The sequence below is a fragment of the Xyrauchen texanus genome, chromosome 42 (genome assembly GCF_025860055.1).
Source record: "Xyrauchen texanus isolate HMW12.3.18 chromosome 42, RBS_HiC_50CHRs, whole genome shotgun sequence".
NCBI classification, from domain to species: Eukaryota; Metazoa; Chordata; class Actinopteri; order Cypriniformes; family Catostomidae; genus Xyrauchen; species Xyrauchen texanus.
In genome coordinates this window covers 19,635,850-19,661,288 of record NC_068317.1, presented here as the reverse complement: position 1 = coordinate 19,661,288, position 25,439 = coordinate 19,635,850, and the positions used below count along the sequence as shown (strand labels likewise).

Sequence of the window (25,439 nt, the reverse complement as noted above, 5' to 3'; positions counted from 1 at the left end):
TGGCTTATATGTATGGAATGCATAGCATAGCAGAAGGGAAAGTGGCTGTGAGAAAAAAGTAAAGCAAAAGTAATGTAACGCTTTACTTTTAATAAAAATTATGTTTTAATTAATTAAGTTACTTTTTAAGGAGTAACGCAATATTATAACAAGTTACCTTTAAAAGTAACATTACCCAACACTGGCTGTTATTGTAGCTCTGTTTCAAAACTTAGTGAGCTGCCTTGCCATGTACATAAGCAGTTATCTTCCAAGGGGCTGTTCACACAGAAGGCATCCTTGCGGTTAAAATAGCTAGACACAGCACAACAAATTAGATTTTTTTTTATGTTTTACCTTTATCTTGACATGGCATCTTAAAACCGCTTTGCTCATGGCACGAGACACTTAAAAGCAGAGAGGGACGAGTCACAGCAATCAAAGATGTCAGTATAGCACATGTTTACATAAAACAATTCCAAAACAGATTGGATGTACACAAAAACATGTTCTATATGAATGGCCACTAAGAAAGCATCCTATGGTGAATTTAGATCCTATTATGCCTTAAAATGCTACGTAACAAGTTGTATAGAGTTGTATTGATGGAGAGCGAGCAAAGAGATTTGTATATCTCTTTTTTCTCCTTTCATTGCTTTTCTTCTTCTGAGTTGAGAGATTGAAAGGTACTGGAGTGGTTAGAGAAAGAAATTTGCTTTCATTTCTTTCCCTGGTTAGTATTCTCTGTCTTTCCAGTTCTGTCACTCCCACTCTCTCCAGCTCTCATACTCGCCCGCTTTTCTCTCTCTGTTGTTTTTCCTCTTGAGCAGTGATTAAATAGAGCAGGCCTCCCTGATAATGAGATAGCGATCTTCCCCAATAGAGGGAGGTCAGCCACACACACACTAACATATAAACACATGTACAAAAACACACTCGCTAGCTAGTACTTCATGGAAAGTTTTCTTTTTATTTGGATACCATTTATATCCTTGTGTGTTCAAGTATAAAAAAGCTCTATAACATAGACTACCATTCATCCCTGCTGTAAATAAATATTGGCTAAGTTGGTTTGCTGGTTGTTGCTGGTTTAAAATGGTCTTCCGGATGTCCCAACCTGGCCAAGCTGGTCTTTAGTGGGTCTGACTGGTCTCCCAGCCTATCCAAGCTGGTCTGTAGCTTTTCTAACTGTTCACCCACCCTGGCCAAACCGGACTTCAGCTGGCCTAGCTGGTCTCCCAACCTGACAAACTGGTCTTCAGCAGGTCTAACTGGCCTCCCAACTCGGCCAGGCTGGATTTCAGCTGGCCTTGCTGTCTCCCAAACTGGCCAAGCTGGTCTTTAGCTAGTATAGCTGGTCTCCCAAAATGTCCAAGCTGATCTTCAGCTGGTCTATCTGGTGTCCCAAGCTGGTCTTCCAAACTGGCCAAGCCAGTCTACAGCTGGTCATCCAACCTCGCCATTTGGTCTTCAGCTGGTCTAGCTGGTATTTCAGCCTGTTCAAGCCTGTATGTGGCTGGTCTAGCTGGTCTTCCAACCTTGACAATCTGGTCTTCAGCTGTTCTAGCTGGTCTTCCAGCCTGTTCAAGCTAGTCTGTAGCTGGTCTAGCTTGTCTTCCAACCATGCCAATCTGGTCTTCAGCTGGTCTAGCTGGTCTGTCAGCCTGTTCTAGCTAGCCTGTAGCTGGTCTAGCTGGTCTTCCAACCTCACCAATCTGATTTTAGCTGGTCTAGCTAGTCTTCCATTCTGTCCAAGCTGGTCTGTAGCTGGTCTAGCTGGTCTTCCAACTGGTCTTAACTGGTCTTCCAACCTGTACAAGCTGGTATTCAGCTGGTCTAGCTGGTCTCCCAACGTGGCAAAGCTGGTCTTCAGCAGGTCTAACTGGTCTCCCAACTGGGCCAGGCTGGACTTCATCTGGCCTAGCTGGTTTTCCAACCTGGCCAAACTGGTGCTTATCTGGTCAGGGGCGTAGCACCAAATTTTGGGCCCTGGGTACAAACCATCTTGCTGGGCCCCCGTACCAAATATGTATGTATAGAAAACTGACTTCTAAGGGGCCCCCCCTGCCTCGGGCCCTGGGTACTCGGTACCCTTTACCCCCCCAGTCCGACGCCCCTGCATCTGGTTCAGAGGTTCAGCCAGCTAGTCTCCCAGCTTTACCAGCTGACAAGTGCCCAAATCCTCTCTTAAACTAGTAGATATGCTAGGCTGGAGTTCCAGCAAACTAGTTTCAAACTGTTTTTTGTCTTTCCATGGGAGACCAAACAAACATGTATACTGTACATACATGCACAAACAGATTCCGACACTGTGTGTAGCTCCATAGAGAGGTAAATTTTTTCCCCCTGGTTTTGTGAGTAGATTTTTCCTTTGCACACTGCTTCTAAATTGAACAAATCCCTGGGTCGCCTGGGAGATGGTGCTGCAAACAGTGTGTGGGGAGGCAGTCAGCTCATACAACAGCTGCTTTCAATTGCATGTGGCCTCCAAGCGTAGCGCTTGTGTTAAGCGCTTGTTTTCTGTCCTGATCTTTCTTTCCCCACCTTAATCAAACTCTCTCTTTTTGCCAATGTTTCTTGGTCTTTTTCTTTCTTTCTTTCTTTCTTTCTTTCTTTCTTTCTTTCTTTCTTTCTTTCTTTCTTTCTTTCTTTCTTTCTTTCAGTCTTCAGACAAATGGATGAATTTCACAGAACTGTCTGAGAAGAAATTATGATTATTATTGGAGCATTCTAGTTTTCAATGAATTTTCCTGTGGTAAAGAGCTCCTTATAACTACTTAATAAAAACCCTGATTTGCTGAGATTTGTTTATTCAGTAAATGCATGGTTATTGCATCGTAGCTTCACATGTAATCTAATATCAATGCTCTGATCACTTTGATTATTGATATTTACTATTTTTGGAGAATACAAAATATAAAAGTGTGTGTGTGTGTGTGTGTGTGTGTGTGTTTGTCTGTGTGTGTCTGTCTGTCTGTATCTCACTGCTCCACCTGCAGGATGTCATGGGAAACACGGCACCTTCCCACGCCAATTCCACGTGTCCAGTCGTAGTAAAGACTATGGTGACGGTAAGCTGCCCTTTACCAGAACAATGCATGTGTAACCGTGCTATTTATAACAAAAGGAAAACAGTGACTATGTACAGTATGTGTCATTCATTACTCTGAATTGACTTATGAACTATGATTCAGTTTTCTGAATCAACGACTGGCCAGTTAACATGTCAGTCAGTACTTATTGTCTGAGTGAGTGGTTCTTGTGCGGAGTGAATGAATGTTAAAGGAGACATATGTTTGATGAGCAGCATGCAAAATAGTGGTTCTAAAGGATTTTAATTTACTGTGTGCATGACAAATCTGCCATTAGTGCAATGTTATAAAAACATCCGGGGCTTTTCCTGAAACATCCCGGGCTTAAGCCCTGTAAACCCAACCCTAGTGCCACCCCTTTACAGTACAAGAATCCTTTTCCAGCATAATTTGAATATCCTGTGTACAGAGCTCAGAGGTGAGTGTATTATAACTTGGTATGTGAGATATATGTATTTCCCCTAATAGTTGCAAAACACTACTCTAAGAGCAGTTTCCTGCCTTATGGAAGGTTAATAGGTGAAGTGACAGAGAAGGGAAAAGAAATGAGCGAGAGAGAGAATTCAAGGAAGAGAGAGGGAATGTAAAGGTACATGTTTGGACATGTAGTGTGACATGTTGATTGCATGTGCCTTAAAGCATGAAATGTTTCAGATCCGTAATCAGATCATGAGGTCACAGTTTGTGCAAAGAAATATTTTAAATGATCTCATTTGGAGGATTTGTAAAACAAACACACAAGTTGATGTCCAAAACTATTAAATGTCATATGTATGCATTAGCTGTATGTATGTTTAGTTTGTTATGTGTCAAGTAAATCTCAAATGTGTGTTTTTGTGTATATGTGCAGGCCGAAGAACTTTTCCTCGAAGTTTTATGCCCCAGGAAAACCTGTTTCAGCTGGTCCCCTCCAGCCGTACACACAGCTATAATGATGAAAGCACTTTGTTATACAGTGGAGATATGCACTCTATCAGCTGGACCGAGAAAAGCAGCCAGCGCAGTGCTCCCAAATGTGAGTCCATATACACATTCATATACAGAAACTCACACACTCACCGAAAAAATAAATACCCAAAACACAAACACTTGTCCCCACAACAGACTAAATATACTGTATGTGTATATGAAGTATATTGTATGTATGACATCTCTGTTGGCTTTAACCCCCCCCCCCCATTGATGATGATGTAGTGTCGATGAAATATGACAATGTTTACTTTAAATTGTTGACATTGTAATAAGTTGTAGATTATTGTAGGAGTGCGCATTTTATATCCCTTATTTAAAACTAAATAAGGGATATAAACTAAATACGGCTAAAAACACATCTTTTCCAAGAGCACTTAACCAGTCACTAAAAAAATAAAAATAAATACTAATAATTCTTGTTGCACTTAAATCTGATTTGTATGCTATTCTGATGATAGTGAAACTTTGTAGTATGGCACTTTTCGTACCACTGTCTCCTTAAGATGATTCCCTTATGGTTTTCCTCTTTTGTAAGTCGCTTTGGATAAAAGCATATGCCAAATGAATAAATGTAAATGTTATTTGTTTGAATGAGCAGCTGGAAGCAGTAAAGCGCAAACATTTCAAAATAAGAGTCCTCTGTTTATTTTAAAGTTAAAATACAAATAAAAGCTCAATTTAAATGAAAAACTATGACAGAAATAGATCACTACTATATAGTTATGTAATATTCACTGTTATACTACTAATAATAATAAATCAATACTAGCTGTATTATATTTAAGCAGTATCTAACATCTGTGATGCTCTATTATGCAGCACTTTATTTGACAAAAATAACTCCAATGTTGTATTTTGGATTGTGCTTATATACAGAACCTGTATATAAGCACTTGTTATGAACAATTAACGAGGCAGACAAGGAGATGCGGATCCAAACGCAGTTTGAGTTTATTTGAGCCGAAAACAACAAATGAACAACCCACGATGGGGAAAGAAACATAAACTAAGTAAGCTGACCAGCGTAGACACGAACAGGGCACAAGGAAGAGAAGCACACGCCAGGACAACATCAAACAACAATCGACGAAGACTGAACAAAGACACGGGGTATAAATACACAAACATGGGAAAAGGGGCCAATGAAAGAACAGAACTCAAACAAGATAACAAGGTGATTAACAGAAACCAAAGGCAAATTAACAAGGGCAGGTGCAAACAATGAACAGTGAACACAAGACTATGGAGGTACAAGCGTGACAAAAGTGAAAACTAAGGAATACCAAAAGTGACAAAATCACAAACAAAGGGCAACAGAGGGACAAGACAGGGTAACCGCTACATAGCTCCCCTTAAGGATCGGATACCAGACGATCCTTGATAACAAACAACAAAAGACAAAACTCCACAAGAACAACATGAGGGCACCAGGGGCAAACAGACAGTACAAGTGGGCACATGGGCAGACAGGCAGACCAGGGGGTACACTGGGCAGGCAGGAAGTCCGGGGAACACAGAGGGCAAGACAGGCAGGTCCGGAGGTGCCAGGGGCAGATAGGAAGTCCGGGGAAATGAGACAGTCCACGAGGGCACGAATGGAGATGAGAGTTAGGGGGCCAGGGAGGTATCGACCGGGCAGGGACAGGTTTTGATGGTCTGGGAGCTGGCCACCGGGCAAGGACAGGTTTGGGGAACCTGGGAGGTGGCCACTGGACGGGGACTGGGTCAGGAGGCCAGGAGAGAGGACTCAGGACGGGAACAGGGTCAGGAGGCCTGGGTGGAGGCCACGGGACAGGGACTGGATCAGGGGGCCTGGGGAGAAGCCACAGGACAGGGACTGGGTCAGGGGGCCTGGGAGGAGGCCACAGGACGGGAACAGGGTCAGAAGCCCCGGGAGGAGGCCACAAGACAGGAACCGGGTCAGGAGGCCTGGGAGGTGGTCGTGGGCCAAGGGCCGGTTCAGGGGACCTGGGAGATGACCACAGGACAGAGGCCGGTTTTGGTGGCCTAGGAGATGGAGTGGCCACAGGGGAGGCCGGCGGAGCCGCGTGAGGCGGAGCCAAGGAGGACCTCTGAGGCGGAGCCGAGGGAGGTGATGGCTCAGAAGGCCCAGAAGGCGGAGCTGAGGGAGGCTCAGGAGGTGGAACCGAAGGAGGCTCAGGAGGTGGAGTCGGGGTAGGCGGCGCCGTGGGCGACTCTAGGAGCGGAGACCAGGAAGACTCTGGAGTCTCTGGGGGCCGAGACGTAGGAGGCTCTGAGGGTGGAGCCGTCGAAGGCTTGAGTGGCTTGAGAGGCGGTGCCGGAGGAGGCTCGGGAGGCGGAGCCATAGGAGGCTCGGGAGGCTCTGAGGGCGGAGCCGTCGAAGGCTTGAGTGGCTCGAGCGGCGGAGCCGTAGGAGGCTCGGGAGGCTCGGAGGGCGGTGCCGTCGAAGGCTTGAGTGGCTTGAGAGGCGGTGCCAGAGGAGGCTCGGGAGGCGGAGCCATAGGAGGCTCGGGAGGCTCTGAGGGCGGAGCCGTCGAAGGCTTGAGTGGCTCGAGCAGCGGAGCCGTAGGAGGCTCGGGAGGCTCGGAGGGCGGTGCCGTCGAAGGCTTGAGTGGCTCGAGAGGCGGAGCCGTGGGAGGCTCGGGGGGCGGAGTCCTGGAAGGCTCGAGAGGCGGAGCCCTGGAAGGCTCGAGAGGTTCGAGAGGCAGAGCCCTGGGAGGCTTGAGGGGCGGAGCCCTGGCAGGCTCGAGAGGCTTGAGGGGCGGAGCCCTGGCAGGCTCGAGAGGCTTGAGGGGCGGAGCCCTGGAAGGCTTGAGAGGCGGAGCTCTGGGAAGCTCAGGGGGCGGAGCTCTGGAAAGCTTGGGAGGCTTGAGGGGCGGAGCCCTGGAAGGCTCGAGGGTCTTGGGAGGCGGAGCCCTAGAAGGCTTGAGAGGTGGAGCTCTGGGAAGCTCGGAGGGCGGAGCTCTGGAAAGCTCGGGAAACTCAGATGGCGGAGCTCTGGAAAGCTCGGGAAACTCGGAGGGCGGAGCTCTGGAAAGCTCGGGAAACTCGGAGGGCGGAGCTCTGGAAAGCTCGGGAAACTCGGAGGGCGGAGCTCGAAAGCTCGAAACTCGGAGGGCGGAGCTCTGGAAAGCTCGGGAGGAGGAGCCCTGGAAGACTCGAGAGGTGCTGGCTCTTGGACGATCGAGGCTTCTGGTGCTGGCTCTTGGACGGTCATGGCTACTGGCACTGGCTCTTGGACGGTCTTGGCTACTGGCACTGGCTCTTGGACGGTCTTGGCTACTGGCACTGGCCCGTGGACGGTCATGGCTTTACTGGCACTGGCTCTTGGACGGTCATGGCTTTAGGCACTGGCTCTTGGACGGTCACGGCTACTGGCTCTGGCTCTGGGACGGTCACGGCTACTGGCTCTGGCTCTGGGACGGTCGAGGCTACAGGCGCTGGCTCAGGGACGGTCGAGGCTACAGGCGCTGGCTCAGGGACGGTCGAGGCTACAGGCGCTGGCTCAGGGATGGTCGAGGCTACAGGCGCTGGCTCAGGGACGGTCGAGGCTACAGGCGCTGGCTCAGGGACGGTCGAGGCTACAGGCGCTGGCACACTGACGTTTGAGGCTATCGGCACCGGCTCACTGACGTCTGAGGCTGCAGGCTCTGGCTGGGTTACCGTGGTATGCGCCGGCTTGGGTTCGCCGGGCACTGAGGGCAGAGCCAAGGGGGGTTTAGGGCATGGGGCTGCGGCAGGCGGAGGCTGGAGTGCAGAGACCTCTCCTTTTCTCCTCTTCCTCCGGGCTGATGCGACTGGCGAAGCTGGGATGCTGTTTCTGGTCAGCGTGGCTTCAGGCTCACTGGCCGTGGTTGACGAGGGCTCAGGCTCGCTGACCGTGGTTGACGAGGGCTCAGGCTCGCTGACGGTAGAGGCCGTAGGCGCTGGTTCGCTCACTGTGACATGCGTGGCCTCTGGCTTGCAGACCGGGACAGGCGTGGGCTCTGGCTCGCAGACCGGGGCCGGCGTGGGCTCTGGCTCGCAGACCGGGGCCGGCGTGGGCTCTGGCTCGCAGACCGGGGCCGGCGTGGGCCGGGAGGCGGAAGCCTGTCTTCTCCTCCTCCTCCTCCGGGCAGACGAAGAGGGCCGCGCTGGCTCGTTGACAGGCGTGAAAGGATGAACCACGGGCGAATGGAGGGTCAATACTGTGGGAGGCGCTACGGGGTTCTCCTCGATGATGTCCACTGTTAAAGGAGAACCGCAGGCCTGTAGGGTCTCCTCTACAAACGCGTGGAGCGTCCAGTCGCGCGTTGGCGGTGGCAACCGCTTCTTCAGCCCGTCACTCAGGTTGCCTCGGAAGAAGACCACAAGGGAGGAATTAGGGAAGTCTGAAACGTTTGCCAGATTAAGAAAGTCGTGGATGTGGTCTTCTATCGGTCGGTCCCCTTGCTTCAGGCAGAGCAGTTCGTAGTTCGCTCTTTGAACCGCTGGATCCATGTTTTTGGTCGATCGTTCTGTTATGAACAATTAACGAGGCAGACAAGGAGATGCGGATCCAAACGCAGTTTGAGTTTATTTGAACAGAAAACAACAAATGAACAACCCACGATGGGGAAAGAAACATAAACTAAGTAAGCTGACCAGGGTAGACACGAACAGGGCACAAGGAAGAGAAGCACATGCCAGGACAACATCAAACAACGATCGACGAAGACTGAACAAAGACACGGTATAAATACACAAACATGGGAAAAGGGGCCAATGAAAGAACAGAACTCAAACAAGATAACAAGGTGATTAACAGAAACCAAAGGCAAATTAACAAGGGCAGATGCAAACAATGAACAGTGAACACAAGACTATGGAGGTACAAGCGTGACAAAAGTGAAAACTAAGGAATACCAAAAGTGACAAAATCACAAACAAAGGGCAACAGAGGGACAAGACAGGGTAACCGTTACAGCACTTGATGTGATAAAAAATAATAAAATATTATGTTGAAAATTAATTGTTATATATGCATTTAATTAAAGTTTAAATTAATAAATGTATTTAAACACAATTTTGATGATAAAATTAAAATAAACTGCTGATATTGAGTTCAGAAAATTAATAAAACAGGTATTGGACATAGTATCAATGAGTACTAAAAAAAGTATCGGTACTCGTACTTGTTCTAAAAAAAATTTTATTGGAACATCAGTAACATTTAATATAGGCTACCAGTTTTAAAAAACTATCGTCAGACTAACTTGTTTCTTTCAACACATTATCGAATTAGCACAATCCAATATCGGCCAACTTCTTGTATGTATTTATTTATATAATGGTACATAAACCAATTTTATAAGTGGAAAACATGTATTGAGTATTTTAAACTTGCATATAGCCTACCCTGTTTTACTGAAAAAGGCCATGTCTGTTAAGGCCATGTCTGTTCAAGTAAGAGTCTGTGTTACATGATTTATTTTGAGATTGTGTTGGTTTGTTTTGGTATGGGTATACGGTATTAATTATATTTGTTAGCAATCTTGAATGCTAACAGTTGCCATTGTTTCTTTCATAGAATTTGTGGCAAATGAGTTTGAGAGATGTGGAAGTCCTCTATAGTGGTGAATCGCATTGTGTTTTCTACACTGGGGACTAGATTAACTGTATCCAGACCTAAAGTTCCATACAGCTAAAGATATAGAACAATAGCAGAAGTATTGAAAGCCTAAAAAGTCAAATTTGGACTCTAAACCCCTAGTGTTATTGTTGGGTGGCTCAAGATGCCAATCAATCATGCTCTAAATGTCCAGAGAGCCATAAAAAGGGGGTGATATTCAGAGCTTTGCCAAACACTGATACGTTAAATTGAAACATATATATATATATATATATTTATTAAAAACACAAGGATTTTCTTCAGTTTGACATGGCATTGATTTAAAAAAGCAATATTCAGGTGTGCAATATTCAGTCTTGAGTGAAGAGAGACATTAGGATTTAAGTTTAAGAGAATCGCAGTGACTGCCAATAGCTCACTGCCTGCCTGTCTGTTCATTTAAATCTTAGTTTATTGTTTGAGTGCAGAACATTTGCTTATAAATCAAAAGTGGTAAATCTGTATAACATGCAGTTGTAAATACAGTTGTGGTTTGACTCTCTGTCGTCAGTAAGTCTGAGTGTGTGTGATTTGGTCTGGTTTGAGTTACAATGTGTGGGGTTCTAGTGAGATTAACGTGGTCTGTTTCTTCTAACCCTCAGCCCCAAGGGCACCGGTAAACTGGCGTCAAGGGAAACTCCTCGGTCGTGGAGCCTTCGGCGAGGTCTACCTCTGCTATGACGTCGACACGGGACGCGAGCTGGCAGCCAAGCAGGTGCCCTTTGAACCTGACTGTCAGGAGACAAGCAAAGTAAGCAAGCCTAAACTGTCTGAGAAGACTAAACTGCTTAGAATTGGTGCACAACAGGAGATGTTGTCAGAACAAAAAGTACTGTAGCAGTACCATGGTATGGTGATGGTTTCAGATAGTGATACCATAGTACTTTAATACTTACAAGATACATTTTTTTGTAATTTGGATACTTGTGTGGTTTCTGGCCCCTAGGGAGTAGGTGCAATACACAGACTGCGTAATATGCATTTAGGGAGCGGTGGTACAGTGGTCAGTAATACTTTTTTGAGTTATTAATAATAAAAAGTGTACAAATCACGTCCCGTATTGAGTCGATATGGGACGCATCATTTCATATTTAAATTACGGGACAATGTCGTATTTTAGGGGATGGGTGGCAACCCTACATGGAGGTCTAATACATTCTCATGAGCAAAGTGTAGATGTGGAAAATTATGAGTTTATTGGGAGAAATGTTAAATCGGCAGTACAGTGGGAAAAGGGGTGGAATGATGGGAGAAATACAGTAAAATTGGGAGTGTTTGCAGGTATGCTTTAATATATTCCATGATACTGAAATTAATTCTACCATAGTATTTAAATATGACTCTAAGGTACTTCTAAGAATACCATGGTACTACCATTAAAAAAATGGTACTGTTATGGTGCATGCCCAAAAAAATGCTACTACCGAGGGGCATTCCCACAAAAATATGGTACTACCTTGATGCATGCTCAAAAAACATGGTAGCATAAACAAAGTGCCATGGTACTTTCTTGTCCTTTGTTTGTAAAGGTATATAGAGTATGCACTGAAGAGACTTAAGAAATTAAGAATTAAGAAAGGTGTTTTTCACTTTCAGCTCACTTTTCTCTCCACAGGAAGTGAATGCACTGGAGTGTGAGATTCAGCTTTTGAAGAACCTCCGTCATGATCGTATTGTTCAGTACTATGGCTGTTTGCGTGATCTGGTGCAGAAAAAGCTGTCCATCTTCGTGGAATTCATGCCAGGGGTGTGTATATATATACACAGACTTTGTTGTGCTTGTGTTTTGGTGTGTTTGTTCGTTGGAGGGATTGTGAGATGTTTACTCCTAGAATAAATTCAAACCCATTATTTTCAGACCCCTAGTTTATATTATTGTTTCCTCATGTTAAGTATGTTGTTTGTGCACTTTAATACAGGATTACACATGGAGTGTGTCATTTTTTGCCTGGGTAGCTCAGAGAGTATTGACGCTGACACCAACACTGGAGTCGTGAGTTCGAATCCAGGGTATGCTGAATGACTCCAGCCAGGTCTCCTAAGCAACCAAATTGGCCCGGTTGCTAGAGAGGGTAGAGTCACATGGGGTACACTCCTCGTGGTCACGATTAGTGGTTCTCACTTTCAATGTTCCATGGTGTCATGGACAACGAGCCACGTGATAAAATGCGTGGATCGATGGTCTCAGAAGTGGAGGTAACAGAGACTTGCCACCCAGATTGAGGGGAGTAACCGCACCACCACGAGGACCTACTAAGTAGTGAGAATTGGGCATTCCAAATTGGGAGAAAAGGGGACAAAAAGACAGTATTCTGGGCTGAATACTAAATACTCTTTCTTAAATATGTTCAGTAGAGTATTCCAAATATACACATAAAAAAGTAATGTATTCAGAATATAAGAATACTTTTAGAGTACATATTTATAAGGCACAGATGGAGGAATTAAGTGTGAAATGTCATTATTATCTTATCAGAACTACTAAACCTCCACATTTAGCTAATCTAAGTGCATTTCAATAGCTAGTTTCTTTAAATTAAATTTGGAGTTTAAATCTTTAAATCCATCTCTGTCTGTCAATCGGTCTGTTTGTCTCTCTGTCTTTCTATCCATCTGTCTGTAAAGGTTTTGCCATGCCAACATCCAAATTTGTCTTGACAAACTTTACTTATGTAGTTATTTCCACAATTCTGTTTGGTGACACTAGTGGCAGAGAAATGACACCTCAGCTTTGACTCTGGTACAAGAACAAAAACAGCAACAACACCATTTTAAATTTTGGAAAACAACATTGTTAAACAAAATGAATCTGCACTTTCCAAGTAATTACAAACCCACACCAAAATGTCATTTGGCCCACAGAAACAAATGCGCAATGTTCTTTGTCAGCACAGCCGCTGTTTTATGAGTTAATTTTCTTGCCAAATGAGTGTCTTAACGAGCGTATGTCGTGGTCTGTCCCATCCGTCAGCCACATTTTAATATGCAAAGAGACTCTTAGTGTCTCAGTCACATATTGTCTGGAAAAGGGGAATTCGTATGTTTTACTGAGGTCTCTGGCAGAGAGATGTGTCGCTGCTCAGAGCCAAAGCCAACAGCCCTGCACACCACTGCAGAGTCCTGATAAGAGAGAGGTAAAGGAAATAGGAGAATAGAAAAGGAGAGAAGGAGTTTGAGAAGGAGTAGGAGGTGGAATAGTGTTACGATTGGCCAGGAATAGGACTGAAATGTATTGCACAATGAAGTACAGACTGGGATCAGAAAGAATATTGCCAGTTTGTTTGAACGTAATTTATTGCATACATGGTACACAGTAATGCATTGTTTAGGTAACTAGAGAAGGACATTGTGATACTTCAAAAATGAAAAATATGTCATCATTTACTCACCCTCATATTGTTCCAAACACGCATGACTTTCTCTCTTTCTTTCTTTTTTGGAACACAAAAGGAAATGTTGGGCAGAATGTTATTCTCAGTCACTATTTATTTTCATTGCATCTTTTTTCCATACAGAGACAATGGTGACTTGAGTCTAACATTCTGCCTAAAATCAAATTTTCTGTTCTACACAAGAAAAAAATGTAATTTGAGTTTGAAACAACATAAGGATGAGTAAATTGTGAAAGATGGGTGAACTATACTTTTAATAATATAAATGCATTACTAGGAAGACATTGCGGTTTCTCTTATTATTTTTTGCATCACAGTTGTTTCTTGATGTAGTCCTGGTGGACACATTGTTTCCATGCCGAGGGGTGTAAACAGGAAAGTTGAGGAAATATGAACTTTGTGAGCTGGTTTGAGTCAGTGTTTTAAAGAAACTCAGACAGAAAGTTTGTCCGGAGCGTTTGCTACTATGATGATCTGTTTTTTCAAAGAGTTAAAAAAGGTTCAGCGTTCTGACAAACCAAACACTTCAAGCTCCGGTTTTGTAAACAAATCTGAGCATACTTCCCTGTGAACTACAGACGGATTGTAACCAGGACACACACACATAAGACGAGACAGTCACAATGGAAGTCAAAATACTGCTTTTTATTAGTTAAAAAGCAGGCGAAGGTACAGTAGGGAAAATCCAGAGGGAGAATGGTCGAGGAATGCGTAGGGTCAAAGCTGGGGAATACAGGATGTATACAAGAGGGGACTAGAGGGAGCAAAAGACAGGGGAACAAGAGGAATAGGGGGCTGGCAAGCTAAGAGGGAATCAAAGAGGAGTACAAAAGTAGGCGAGACTAGCGAGGGGCAAAACACGGGAATCTAAATACAATAACCAACCCCCAACAAACGAAAGGATAGTGAGTTATATAGGGGCGAGTGCAGGTGTGAACAATGACAGGTGATGAGACGAGTGCAGGTGAAATTAATGTGTGGAGATAGGAAGCGCGTCAGTGCAAGTGGTCATAATGTTCAGGCTGATGAGCGGGAAGCGAGCACGCCATGGAGTGCATGTGTGTCAGAGGGGAGATAGTTTACGAGCGAGAGCTCGTAATAGAAAAACCGGGCGTTGAAGCCTGAGGGAGGAAAAAGAGCGTACGAGCTCAAGGGGCGGAGCGAGGAGCGGGAAGCGAGCACGCTCATGGAGTGTATGTGTGCGTGCTCGAGGAAGCGGAGATGGGGCAGAGGAAAGGGGTTCAGTGACACGGATGTCTTTCGGCTGATACAAATTATTTGTTTCATTAATATATATATATATATATATATATATATATATATATATATATATATAGTGCTGTGAATACGTTTTCTTCTGTATTATTGTATAAGATTATTAATAAGACTATTATTTTATTTCATAATTTTAGATCATCATTAATAACATGATTAAGATTAAGACTTTTAAATATAGATTATTAAATATATTTCATAATATATTTTAATAATATACTTTAAAATATATTTTTTATTCAAATGTTTTAGTTAAAAATATAATTATATAATAATATTGTATTATACAGTATATAATAACATTATTGCATAATAATATTTTTAGAAATAATTTTCTGATCATTTATAAAAATAATATTACATATATTTTAATCATGTATTTTACAAAAACATTATTTAGTATTAAATAATGTACTGTATATATTCTGTACACTATACTGTACATTGTATTTCATGATTTAGTTTACTCCACACTTACATCCTGTTTTAATAAGTAATGAAAATGTACATTTAAAAATGGTATTTGTTTACATAGGATCTCTTTATGTAATATTACATTTTGGTTGAAGAAAAATCAATAAAAATAAAATACATTCAACATTAGCTATGAGGAGACCAGAAAGGGTTCAGATCATTTTCCATTAGGGGTTGCACTAGTTGGTGCACAATTACTCAAGTCGAATTTGACTTTTCGTGAGTCACGTGAAGACATTCCACCCCCGATCACTAGCTTGTGGCAGTGAGTTCCTATTGAATTGATTATGCCTAGTTCTGTTTCTGTTATTAACAATATTCAAAATCTTTATCATTCTCTATGATTATAGGGAATAAAATACACTCATGCTTTTTATTGTATAGCTGATTATATTACAAATTATTCTATATTGATTAAGGCAAGGCTGATTCTTTGTTCTCGGTTAATAACACTCTTTACATCATGATAAGTCTGTGTGTCCATGTGTGTCCAGGGCTCTATAAAAGACCAGCTGAAGGCATATGGAGCTCTAACTGAGAAAGTCACCCGCAGATACACCAGACAGATCCTCCAGGGAGTCCACTATTTGCACAGCAACATGATCGTACACAGAGACATCAAAGGTATTTTTCACTAAGCTTACACCAAAAGAGGTTTCCTTTAAGCTCACTTGCACCACACTGCCTTAAACATGTGTCTTTTTAGACATTAAGTGAAATAACTTTGGTTTGGCTGGGACTTGTGTGAGACAACAGTCCTTCCTTTTAGATAGTGCCAAAAATAGCAAGGGGTAAAGGAATTCCTCTAGACCAGTGGTTTCCAACCCTGCTCCTGGAGGACCCCCAACACTACACATTTGGGATATCTCCCTAATCAAACACACCTGATTCAACTCATTAGCCTGTTAGTGGAGACTCCAAGACCTGAATTGGGTGTGTCAGAGAAGGCAGATATACAAAATGTGTAGTGTAGGGGGGCCTTCAGGAACTTCTCTACACCAGTGTTTCCCAAACGCCAAATTCCACAAAATAAACAAATGCATGAAATAATACAAACAATAAATTCACGGATCTAAACTCCTCACATTTCGGAGACATTCACCGTTTTGAAACCATAATTGGTAACTTTTGTGATTGTGAAGAGCAATGATTAATGTGCAAAAGTGAGTGATATTTATATGTGTTAAGGGTCTTTCACGTGACTCAGCATTGCAGAATACATTGAAGTCTATGAAGTGACGTCACACCAAAGTGTTTTTCACACACACGTTTTTGCTTTACCAATAATGTCTTTGAGAGTACTAAGCAACAAAAAATATTTAAAAACTGTCCAAATTTGTGAAGAGACATTGAATGTTTAATAATTCTTTCAATTATATATTGCCTTATTGTTTACAAATATTAGAGACCCCAGTTATTGAACTAATTTAAATTCACAAAGAAAACTTCCTTTTATTACTTTCTGCTATTTTCTCGCTTCCAAATACATGTTTTCAATGTTTATTGTGCACACCTCCAGCTTTTTTACGTAGCAAACTCTGTGACGCTTTCTGCTCATGTGGAGGGTGGTCGCGCTTGACGCCTCGACTCAACTCAACTCATGTGAAATGTGCTTTACAATGATGAAAGAACATTATTGAAACTCAAAATGATTATTATTTGTCTATTATTGTGGTCTTTTCTGATAAAAGCCATGCTCAGCAGTTTAAATAGGCTACTGTAGGAAAAGTATACAGTAGATCTGCTTTGTGTTTATAATTCTTCTACTGAAGTCAGTAGATTTGTAGCCAGGCAAGTATTAATAAAGGAGAAGGACGTTATTGAAACTCACTATTATTAGACTATAGATCTGCTTTGTTCTTTTAATGCTTAAAGACTATGAAGTCTCTTGGTAGATTTTTGTCATGAATGACTCAAAATGATTCAATGACTCACTCATAGCACATAAGATGCTTATTTGTCGCCACCTAGAGGCACCTATTTCCAGAAGGGGTCACTGAACAAATCAGTTAATACAATTTAACAAATTTGTGACACAGAAGCAAGCCTCAACAAAATACTCTTTATTTTGCTGCTAATTCTGCTCAGTTGTAAACTTGAATAAACTTAAATCACTAAAATAACTGGAATTGGTGCTTTTAGCATATTCTTTAAAAAAATATATATCCCCAGAAACAAATTTCTTGGACCAGTGATTGTCTTACCTTTTTCGCCCCTCATGAGTTTGCATCCCTGTAATTTGTTGTGGCATTGCAAGAACAAATCTACAAATTAGAAAAGAAGCAAATTTGTTGTTTTTTCATTACCCATTTGGCACTCTTGCCACCTGTGTCCTCACACAGCATAGTCTAACCATGTAACCATTTTTTGCATAGCCGAATTCCAAACATTACGAGTAAACGCCACTAAGATGGACAGAAAACATGGACAAGTTCTTGAAAAGGAAAAATATTGACAATGTTTAGCCTATGTGGGATAGTGGTGTGCAGTAAAATGTTTTAGTCGTAAAAAGTGTGCCGTGGCAGAAATTTTGGGGGGAAACTGCTCTAGACATTAGGGCTAAACAGTCGCCAGACTTGTGATTTCTACTGGTGAGAATTACCAACCAATCTCTTTGGTATTTCCTTTAATTGTAGGTATTAAACACACCCTTTAAATCAAATCTCCTTACCAGACAATGTCTGCTTTGCTTCTATTACACACAGACTATCTAATCTCTCACTGGATGACAAATAGGACAACAAACATGCCAAAATAATCCTGTTTGATTTATGTGTGAGCAATATGGTCTGTCATTCCTATAACAAAGTGAAGAAGATCCTATTGGAAATACCTACAAGAAATGTGTGCCACAAATGAAGGTGTCTCTCTCCTTCTTCTAGTTTCCTACATTGTCCTGTATTCTGTCTCACTGTTCCGTTCACAATACAGTGAGAATTCCACTATCTTGGGTAGACAAATATGTGCGTCTGGTTGGTGTAATTTGACCTACATGTGTTTCCTCACAGGCGCTAACATTCTGAGGGATTCCTCTGGAAATGTAAAGCTGGGAGATTTTGGAGCTAGCAAACGCATTCAAACCATATGCATGTCCGGGACTGGAATCAAATCGGTCACTGGCACCCCCTACTGGATGAGCCCGGAAGTCATTAATGGAGAAGGATATGGACGTAAAGCAGACGTCTGGTAAGATCAGATGCATTTTATCACAGCTCTTAAAACCTGTAGATTCATTTTAAAGACAGAACATGATTGTTTAGTGTTTGCTTCTTGTTTGGTTGCTCATTTTATATGCAGGGTTCCCACGGTCATGGAAAACATGGAAGTATCAGGGCATTTATGGTGTCCACAGTGTCAGATCTTTAAAAGCCATTTTTAACAATTCAGGGTGTGATTTTACATCCAAAGCACCATGGATGATAACCATTGGTCCCTACTTAAATTCTATAAGGTTTTCCTCCTCCTGTTTTCTATTTATGGCCATGGTGATGTTTAGTAATGTACTGAGTGTATCTGAAATATTTACAATTGCTATCTATTTTTATGGACAGATGTGTAACTTTTGTAAACTGAACCAGTATGAATAGTTAGATTGCTGTTATGAAGTATAAAGAAACATTAAGAAGATTTTTTATTTTATTTTTATTTAATAACTCATGCAGCAGACGATTAACGTTGTGATCTCTAGGCCTGGAAAAGTCATGGAAATTAAAAAAATTTAAAAAGTCATGCAAGTAGCTATGATGAATATACATGTTTTAGTTTTGCTTAGCTCTAAATTATGTCATGTGTTAGAAATTGTAGAGAAGCTTCAGGTAAGTGTGCATATCTAAACACAAGTTGAGTACTGGTCCAGTACAAAATGTAACAAATCAGGAAAAGGAAAAAGATTGAAAGATCACACACTGTTATTAAAGCAATGTTTTTACCAATTAAGTTTCATTAAAAAAAGTCGTTTTGACAAATTAGGTTTAGGCATTTAAACTGATTAGGCTGTACAGTATTTAAAAAAGTTTAAAATGAAAGTTGATGTTTTTAACTAACAAGTTTCGACTAATTCGTTTTTTTTGTGTGTGTGTGTTTTGTTTTTTTAACATGACATTTCGACCAATTAAACTTTATTTGAAAAAGCAATAATTCAGCCTATTATGTATTTATTTTAATTTTTCCCCCAAAATAATAGTTTAATCTGACCAGGTTTTATATATATATATATATATATATATATATATATATATATATATATACAGGTGCTGGTCATATAATTAGAATATCATCAAAAAGTTGATTTATTTCAGTAATTCCATTCAAAAAGTGAAACTTGGATATTATATTCATTCATTACACACAGACTGATATATTTCAAATGTTTATTTCATTTAATTGTGATGATTAAAACTGACAACTAATGAAAATCCCAAATTCAGTATCTCCGAAAATTAGAATATTACTTAAGACCAATACAAAAAAGGATTTTTAAAAATGTTGGCCAACTGAAAAGTATGAACATGAAAAGTATGAGCATGTACAGCACTCAATACTTAGTTGGGGCTCCTTTTGCCTGAATTACTGCAGCAATGCGGCATGGCATGGAGTCGATCAGTCTGTGGCACTGCTCTGGTGTTTTGAGAGCCCAGGTTGCTCTGATAGTGGCCTTCAGCTCTTCTGCATTGCTGGGTCTGGCGTATCACATCTTCCTCTTCACAATACCGCATAGATTTTCTATAGGGTTAAGGTCAGGCGAGTTTGCTGGCCAATTAAGAACAGGGATACCATGGTCCTTAAACCAGGTACTGGTAGCTTTGGCACTGTGTGCAGGTGCCAAGTCCTGTTGGAAAATGAAATCTGCATCTCCATAAAGTTGGTCAGCAGCATGAAGTGCTCTTAAACTTCCTGGTAGACTGCTGCGTTGACCTTGGACCTCAGAAAACACAGTGGACCAACACCAGCAGATGACATGGCACCCCAAACCATCACTGACTGTGGAAACTTTACACTGGACTTCAAACAACGTGGATTCTGTGCCTCTCCTCTCTTCCTTCAGACTCTGGGACCTTGATTTCCAAAGGAAATACAAAATTTACTTTCATCAGAGAACATAACTTTGGACCACTCAGCAGCAGTCCAGTCCATTTTGTCTTTAGCCCAGGCAAGACGCTTCTGACGCTGTGTCTTGTTCAAGAGTGGCTTGACACAAGGAATGCGACAGCTGAAACCCATGTCTTGCATACGTCTGTGCGTGGTGGTTCTTGAAGCACTGACTCCAGCTGCAGTCCACTCTTTGTGAATCTCCCCCACATTTTTGAATGGGTTTTGTTTCACAATCCTCTCCAGGGTGCGGTTATCCCTATTGCTTGTACACTTTTTTTCTACCACATCTTTTCCTTTCCTTCGCCTCTCTATTAATGTGCTTGGACACTGAGCTCTGTGAACAGCCAGCCTCTTTAGCAATGACCTTTTGTGTCTTGCCCTCCTTGTGCAAGGTGTCAATGGTCGTCTTTTGGACAGCTGTCAAGTTTAGCCTACAGAACTAGACTGAGAGACCATTTAAAGGCCTTTGCAGGTGTTTTGAGTTAATTAGCTAATTAGAGTGTGGCACCCGGTGTCTTCAATATTGAACCTTTTCACAATACTCTAATTTTCTGAGATACTGATTTTGGGGGTTTTCATTAGTTGTCAGTTATAATCATCAAAATTAAAAGGAATGAACACTTGAAATATATCAGTCTGTGTGGAATGAATTAATATAATATCCAAGTTTCACTTTTTGAATGGAATTACTGAAATAAATCAACTTTTTGATGATATTCTAATTATATGACCAGCACCTGTGTGTATATATATAAATTGCCTTTTTAGGTATTGTTGTTTTGGGGGGGAAAGGGACATCCCGACCAATTTGATTTTAATTTTAAAAAGCGACGTTCGTCCGAATAGGTTTTATAAAAAAATATATATATATTTGAAGACATTTCAGGTGATTATATTTTAACAGATTATCATTATTTTTAAGCGCCGTTTCAACCAAATATGTTTTAATTGAAAAAAACGTTTGGTTACGTATGTAACCTCCGTTCCCCGAGGGAGGGAACGACACGTTGTGTCGGAGAAGCGACACTAGGGGTCTCTCTTGAGAGCCGATATTCACCTTTGATCTATTGAAAAGGGCCAGTGGGAGTTGGCAGTCAGTATTTGTATACCCCGCCCCCGGACATACGGGTATTTAAGCGGGGCAAATACAGGAGTTCATTCAGGATTTTTCTGAGGAGCCGGAAATGGTCCGGCCACAACAGTGGCTCGGTTCAGCGACATGGCGGAGGAAAGACACAACGTGTCGTTCCCTCCCTCGGGGAGCGGAGGTTACATACGTAACCAAACGTTCCCCTTCTGTCGCTCTCTCCACATTGTGTCGGAGAAGCGACACTAGGGGACCCATTCCAATCTTGCCATGCGCTGAACCGTGTACGTGAACCGCCGATACAGAGGCGGGCAGGGATTTCATCCAGTGCCGCGCATCGTCTGTACCTGGCTGCACGTACCCTTCCCCAATGCCTCATAAGAACATCGGGATCCTTCTAGTTACCCTGGGAGGGGAACAAGGCGATGTTTGCCAACATGGGAACGGGCCAGCCTGGCTGGGCCTCTTTTCTCTCTATGTTTCTCGCATAGAGCAATCACGGCCGGGGCCCTTACACGCATATAGGGAAGGGGGTCTTACCCAGACCCTGCGGAGACCACACCTGCCCTTTTTCTTGGGGAGGAAAAGTGGTAGACACGTCACACAGCCGTCTTAGGGCTCGTGTGGAAAGTATGGCACGGTGGTAGATCCAGCCTCGAAAGGGGGGAGTTGCTACAGCACGGCGACCGGGGCAGCTGTAACTGCCTAAGGGAGACACGGGGGTCCGCTCGTAAGGGGACAGAACCGTGGAATTACACACAGGGGGGAGTCCGAACAGGAGGCCTTCTTATTTTACCTGTGGAGCCCCTATACCAGTACAGGGTGGCCACCAGGGTACCCGCAGTGACTTGGGTCGGCGAGTTCCTCCGCTGAACCGCGGACCCGGAGGGCTGGGGAGGAATCGACCAGGGTCCCGACTCGGAGTGGGGCGCCCTGGGAAGAAGGCGCACTACTTTACCTTGACGTCAGGAAAAGGGCGCTGGGCGCAAGCGATCCACCCGACCGGTCGGTCTACGTGTTACCGAGTTCTACGGGCTCAGACCTGAGAAAACACGAGACGCAACCGACTCAACGCGGAGGTTGTAAAACCTCGCGAAGGTGTTGGGTGTTGCCCAACCCGCGGCTCTACAGATGTCTGCTAGGGAGGTGCCCTTGGCCAGTGCCCACGAGGACGCAACACCCCTTGTTGAGTGAGCTCGGACCCGCAAGGGTAGGGGCACGGCCTGGGTGTGATAAGCCAGTGTGATGGCATCGACAACCCAGTGGGCGAGCCTCTGTTTGGAGACGGAAAAGCAGACAAAGAGCTGCTCAGAGCGTCTGGTGCTCTGTGGTCCAGGTAAATGCGCAGGGCGCGCACTGGACACAGCAACGAAAGGGCTGGGTCTGCCTCCTCCCGGGGCAGCGCTTGCAGGTTCACTACCTGATCTCGGAATGGTGTGGTAGGAACCTTGGGCACATAGTCCGGTCACGGTCTTAGGATCACAGACGTATCTGCCGGACCGAACTCCAGGCAAGTGTCGCTGACAGAGAACGCTTGCAGGTCCCCGACCCTCTTGATGGAGGCGAACGCGATCAGCAGGGCCATCTTAAGAGAGAGGGCCCTGAGTCCAGTTGATTCAAGCAGCTCGAAGGGAGGTCTCTGGAGTCCCCAAGACTACCGAGAGATCCCAGCAGGGAACTAGGCCTGGCCGGGAGGGATTCAACCTCCGGGCGCCTCTCAGGAACCTGAGGATCAGGTCGTGCTTGCCCAAAGACTTGCCGTCTACAGGATCGTGGTGGGCGGCAATGGCGGCAACATAAACCTTGAGGGTGGACGGGGACAGCCTCCTGTCCAGCCTCTCCTGTAGGAACAGGCGCACTGACTTGATAGCGCATCTCTGTGGGTCTTCAGTTTGGGAAGAACACCAATCTGCGAACAAGCGGCACTTTAGGGCGTGAAGGTGCCTGGTAGAAGGGGCTCTGGCTTGGTTGATTGTATTCACAACGGTCGCCGGTAAGCCGGCTAGCTCTTCCGCGTCCCGTCCAGGGACCAGACGTGGAGGTTCCAGAGGTCTGGGCGCGGGTGCCAGAGCGTGCCCCGTCCCTGAGAGAGGAGGTCCTTTCTCAGGGGAATTCGCCAGGGAGGAGCTGTCGCGAGAAGCCTGAGTTCCGAGAACCAAGTCCGAGTGGGCCAGTAGGGGGCCACTAACGTGACTTGCTCCTCGTCCTCCCTGACCTTGCACAGCACCGGTGCAAGAAGGCTCACTGGGGGAAATGCGTACTTGCGCAGCCCCGAGGGCCAGCTGTGTGCCAGCGCGTCTGTCCCGAGGGGAGCCTCTGTTAGGGCGTACCAGAGCGGGCAGTGGGAGGTTTCCTGGGAGGCAAACAGGTCTACCTGGGCCTTGCCGAACCGTTCCCAAATCAGCTGGACCGACTGGGGGTCGAGCTCCACTCCGCAGCACTTCGGACAGCATCCGCTGCGTGAGCTGCCGGAGGCGACGTCGCTGCTGGCTCCATAGGAGGAGCGGTGGCAGTAGGCGTGCATGCCTTGACGATATGACGCCCACTGTGATGCTGTCGACTCATGAGGCATGTTTGTCCTGAACTACGGAGAACTTCCTGAGAGAAAGCAGTCAACAACCAGGCACTGATGTCCAACGGCCTGCTGCTGCGTGCCTGCTGCACACGGCACCCCACCCGGACCGGGAGGCGTCGGTTGTGACCAGGACGCATCGGGACACCTGCTGCAGGGGCACTCCTGCCCGTAGAAAGCAGAGGTCTGTCCAGGGTCGGAGTGTTTTGAGGCAGGCACTCCGACAGGTGATCCTTACCCGATGCGTGCCGTGGTGCCATGCTTGTCTCAGGACTCGAGTCTGGAGCCAGTGCTGGAGTGGTCTCACATGCATCAATGACGCCATATGCCTCAGGAGCCTCTGGAAAACTTTTAGAGGGACCACTGTGCCTGGCTTGAGGGAAGCGAGGCAGTCCAGCACCGACTGAGCACGCTCGCTCGTGAGACATGCTGTCATTGAGACTGAGTCTAACTCCAACCCGAGAAAAGAGATGCTCTGAACCGGAGTGAGCTTGCTCTTTTCCCAGTTGACCTGAAGCCCGTGAATCATCAAGCCCGGGGAAGCATAGCGGATCTCCGTGCGTCAGGCTCAGACTGGGCAAGCAGACCCGTAGGTGGCGGCCCAGGCGAGTTATCCGCATCCGATGCCGCTGTGACACTCTCCGATGCAGCGGTGATGTCGTCATCCAATGTCCGGGAGCTCCAGGGACCGGGCGGCCGGCCGTTAGGCAGACCGCGCTTATCCCGAGCTCGTGAGGGGAGCAAGCAAGCGTGCGGGGGCGGGGGGTTTCGAGCGGTTTTTACCCGGCGAAACGCAGCCCGCCATTATCCCGGGATCATCTTCATCGCTCGCGGCGCCTGCGTCTATCCCGTAGGAAGGAGGCGAGGAGCGGAGGGCGGCTGAAGTGGCTTTCTTCCTCACAAGAAAGCAGAGATCGCAACGCTGCTGCAGCTATGTTCTCAGGCTGAAAACATAACCCATTGGAGAGCATGCTCATCCCGAGCCCGGACGGTAAACAGCAAGCGTGCCGGGAGGCGGGGGTTTCAAGGGGTTCACCCGGCGAAACGCAGCCCGTCATTGACCCCAGATCGTTTTCATCGCCCGCGGCGCCTGCCTCAATTCCGTGGGAAGGAGGCGAGGCGCGGGGGGCGGCTGAAGCGGCTCTCTCTCACTACAAGAGAAAGCCTACGACCGCAATGCTGTCATGGCTATGTTTTTGTACTGATTCATACCATTCATACCATTCATAAAAAACGCTGCCTGCGTGTTTCGCAACCCAGGTACGCCAGGCGGTTTTTATGACCGTCAGATGTGGGGAGAAATCACCGCCTCCAAAAACTACACAGGGGCGGAAAGGCATCTTCAGAAAGACGCGTCCTGAAAAGGACGTTCAACGCCGCTGTGTTTGCTCTTTAGAGAAATTTACTCTTTTAAGGAAAATAACTCTTTTAATATACACAGTGTGTATGTGTGTCTGCGCTGTCAAAGCGCTCAGGGGCAACAATGCACACCGTGCAAAGTGAAGGAGAAAGCCGCTGTTGTGCGCTGTCAAGATCCAACAGCATGCAGATCGTCAGAGGAAACAGGAACGGAAAAGCGATATTTCAATGATTATGTTTAATTTTAATTTGATTTTCAAATAATAGTTTCAACTGACAAGGTTTTATAATAAAAATTTATACTTTTTTTTTTTTTAACGACACAGATTGTTTAGGTTTTTTTTAATAAAGCGACGTTTCGACCAATTAGGTTTTATTTAAAAAAAAAAAAAAAAACACTTCATTAAATTAGGCTTTAATGAAAAAGCGATTGTTTGTCTGATTTAGTTTTTTTTTTTAGAAAAAAAAGCATATGGAAATGTATTTGCTTTCACCGCATTTGCTGGAAATCGCTCCTCGTGAGGACAATCTCTGT

General features: G+C 44.6%; 1 protein-coding gene across 1 annotated transcript in view; it reads left to right on the top strand.

Moving 5' to 3' along the window:
• map3k22 (mitogen-activated protein kinase kinase kinase 22) overlaps positions 1-25,439 on the top strand; it is a 77,822-nt gene that overhangs the window by 49,890 nt on the left and 2,493 nt on the right. Inside the window, exons 12-17 of the mRNA XM_052114520.1 lie at positions 2,979-3,050; positions 3,922-4,086; positions 10,257-10,405; positions 11,270-11,401; positions 15,290-15,419; positions 17,804-17,981. Coding sequence (XP_051970480.1) covers positions 2,979-3,050; positions 3,922-4,086; positions 10,257-10,405; positions 11,270-11,401; positions 15,290-15,419; positions 17,804-17,981 — 826 coding nt within the window. The remainder of the gene's footprint in view (positions 1-2,978; positions 3,051-3,921; positions 4,087-10,256; positions 10,406-11,269; positions 11,402-15,289; positions 15,420-17,803; positions 17,982-25,439) is intronic.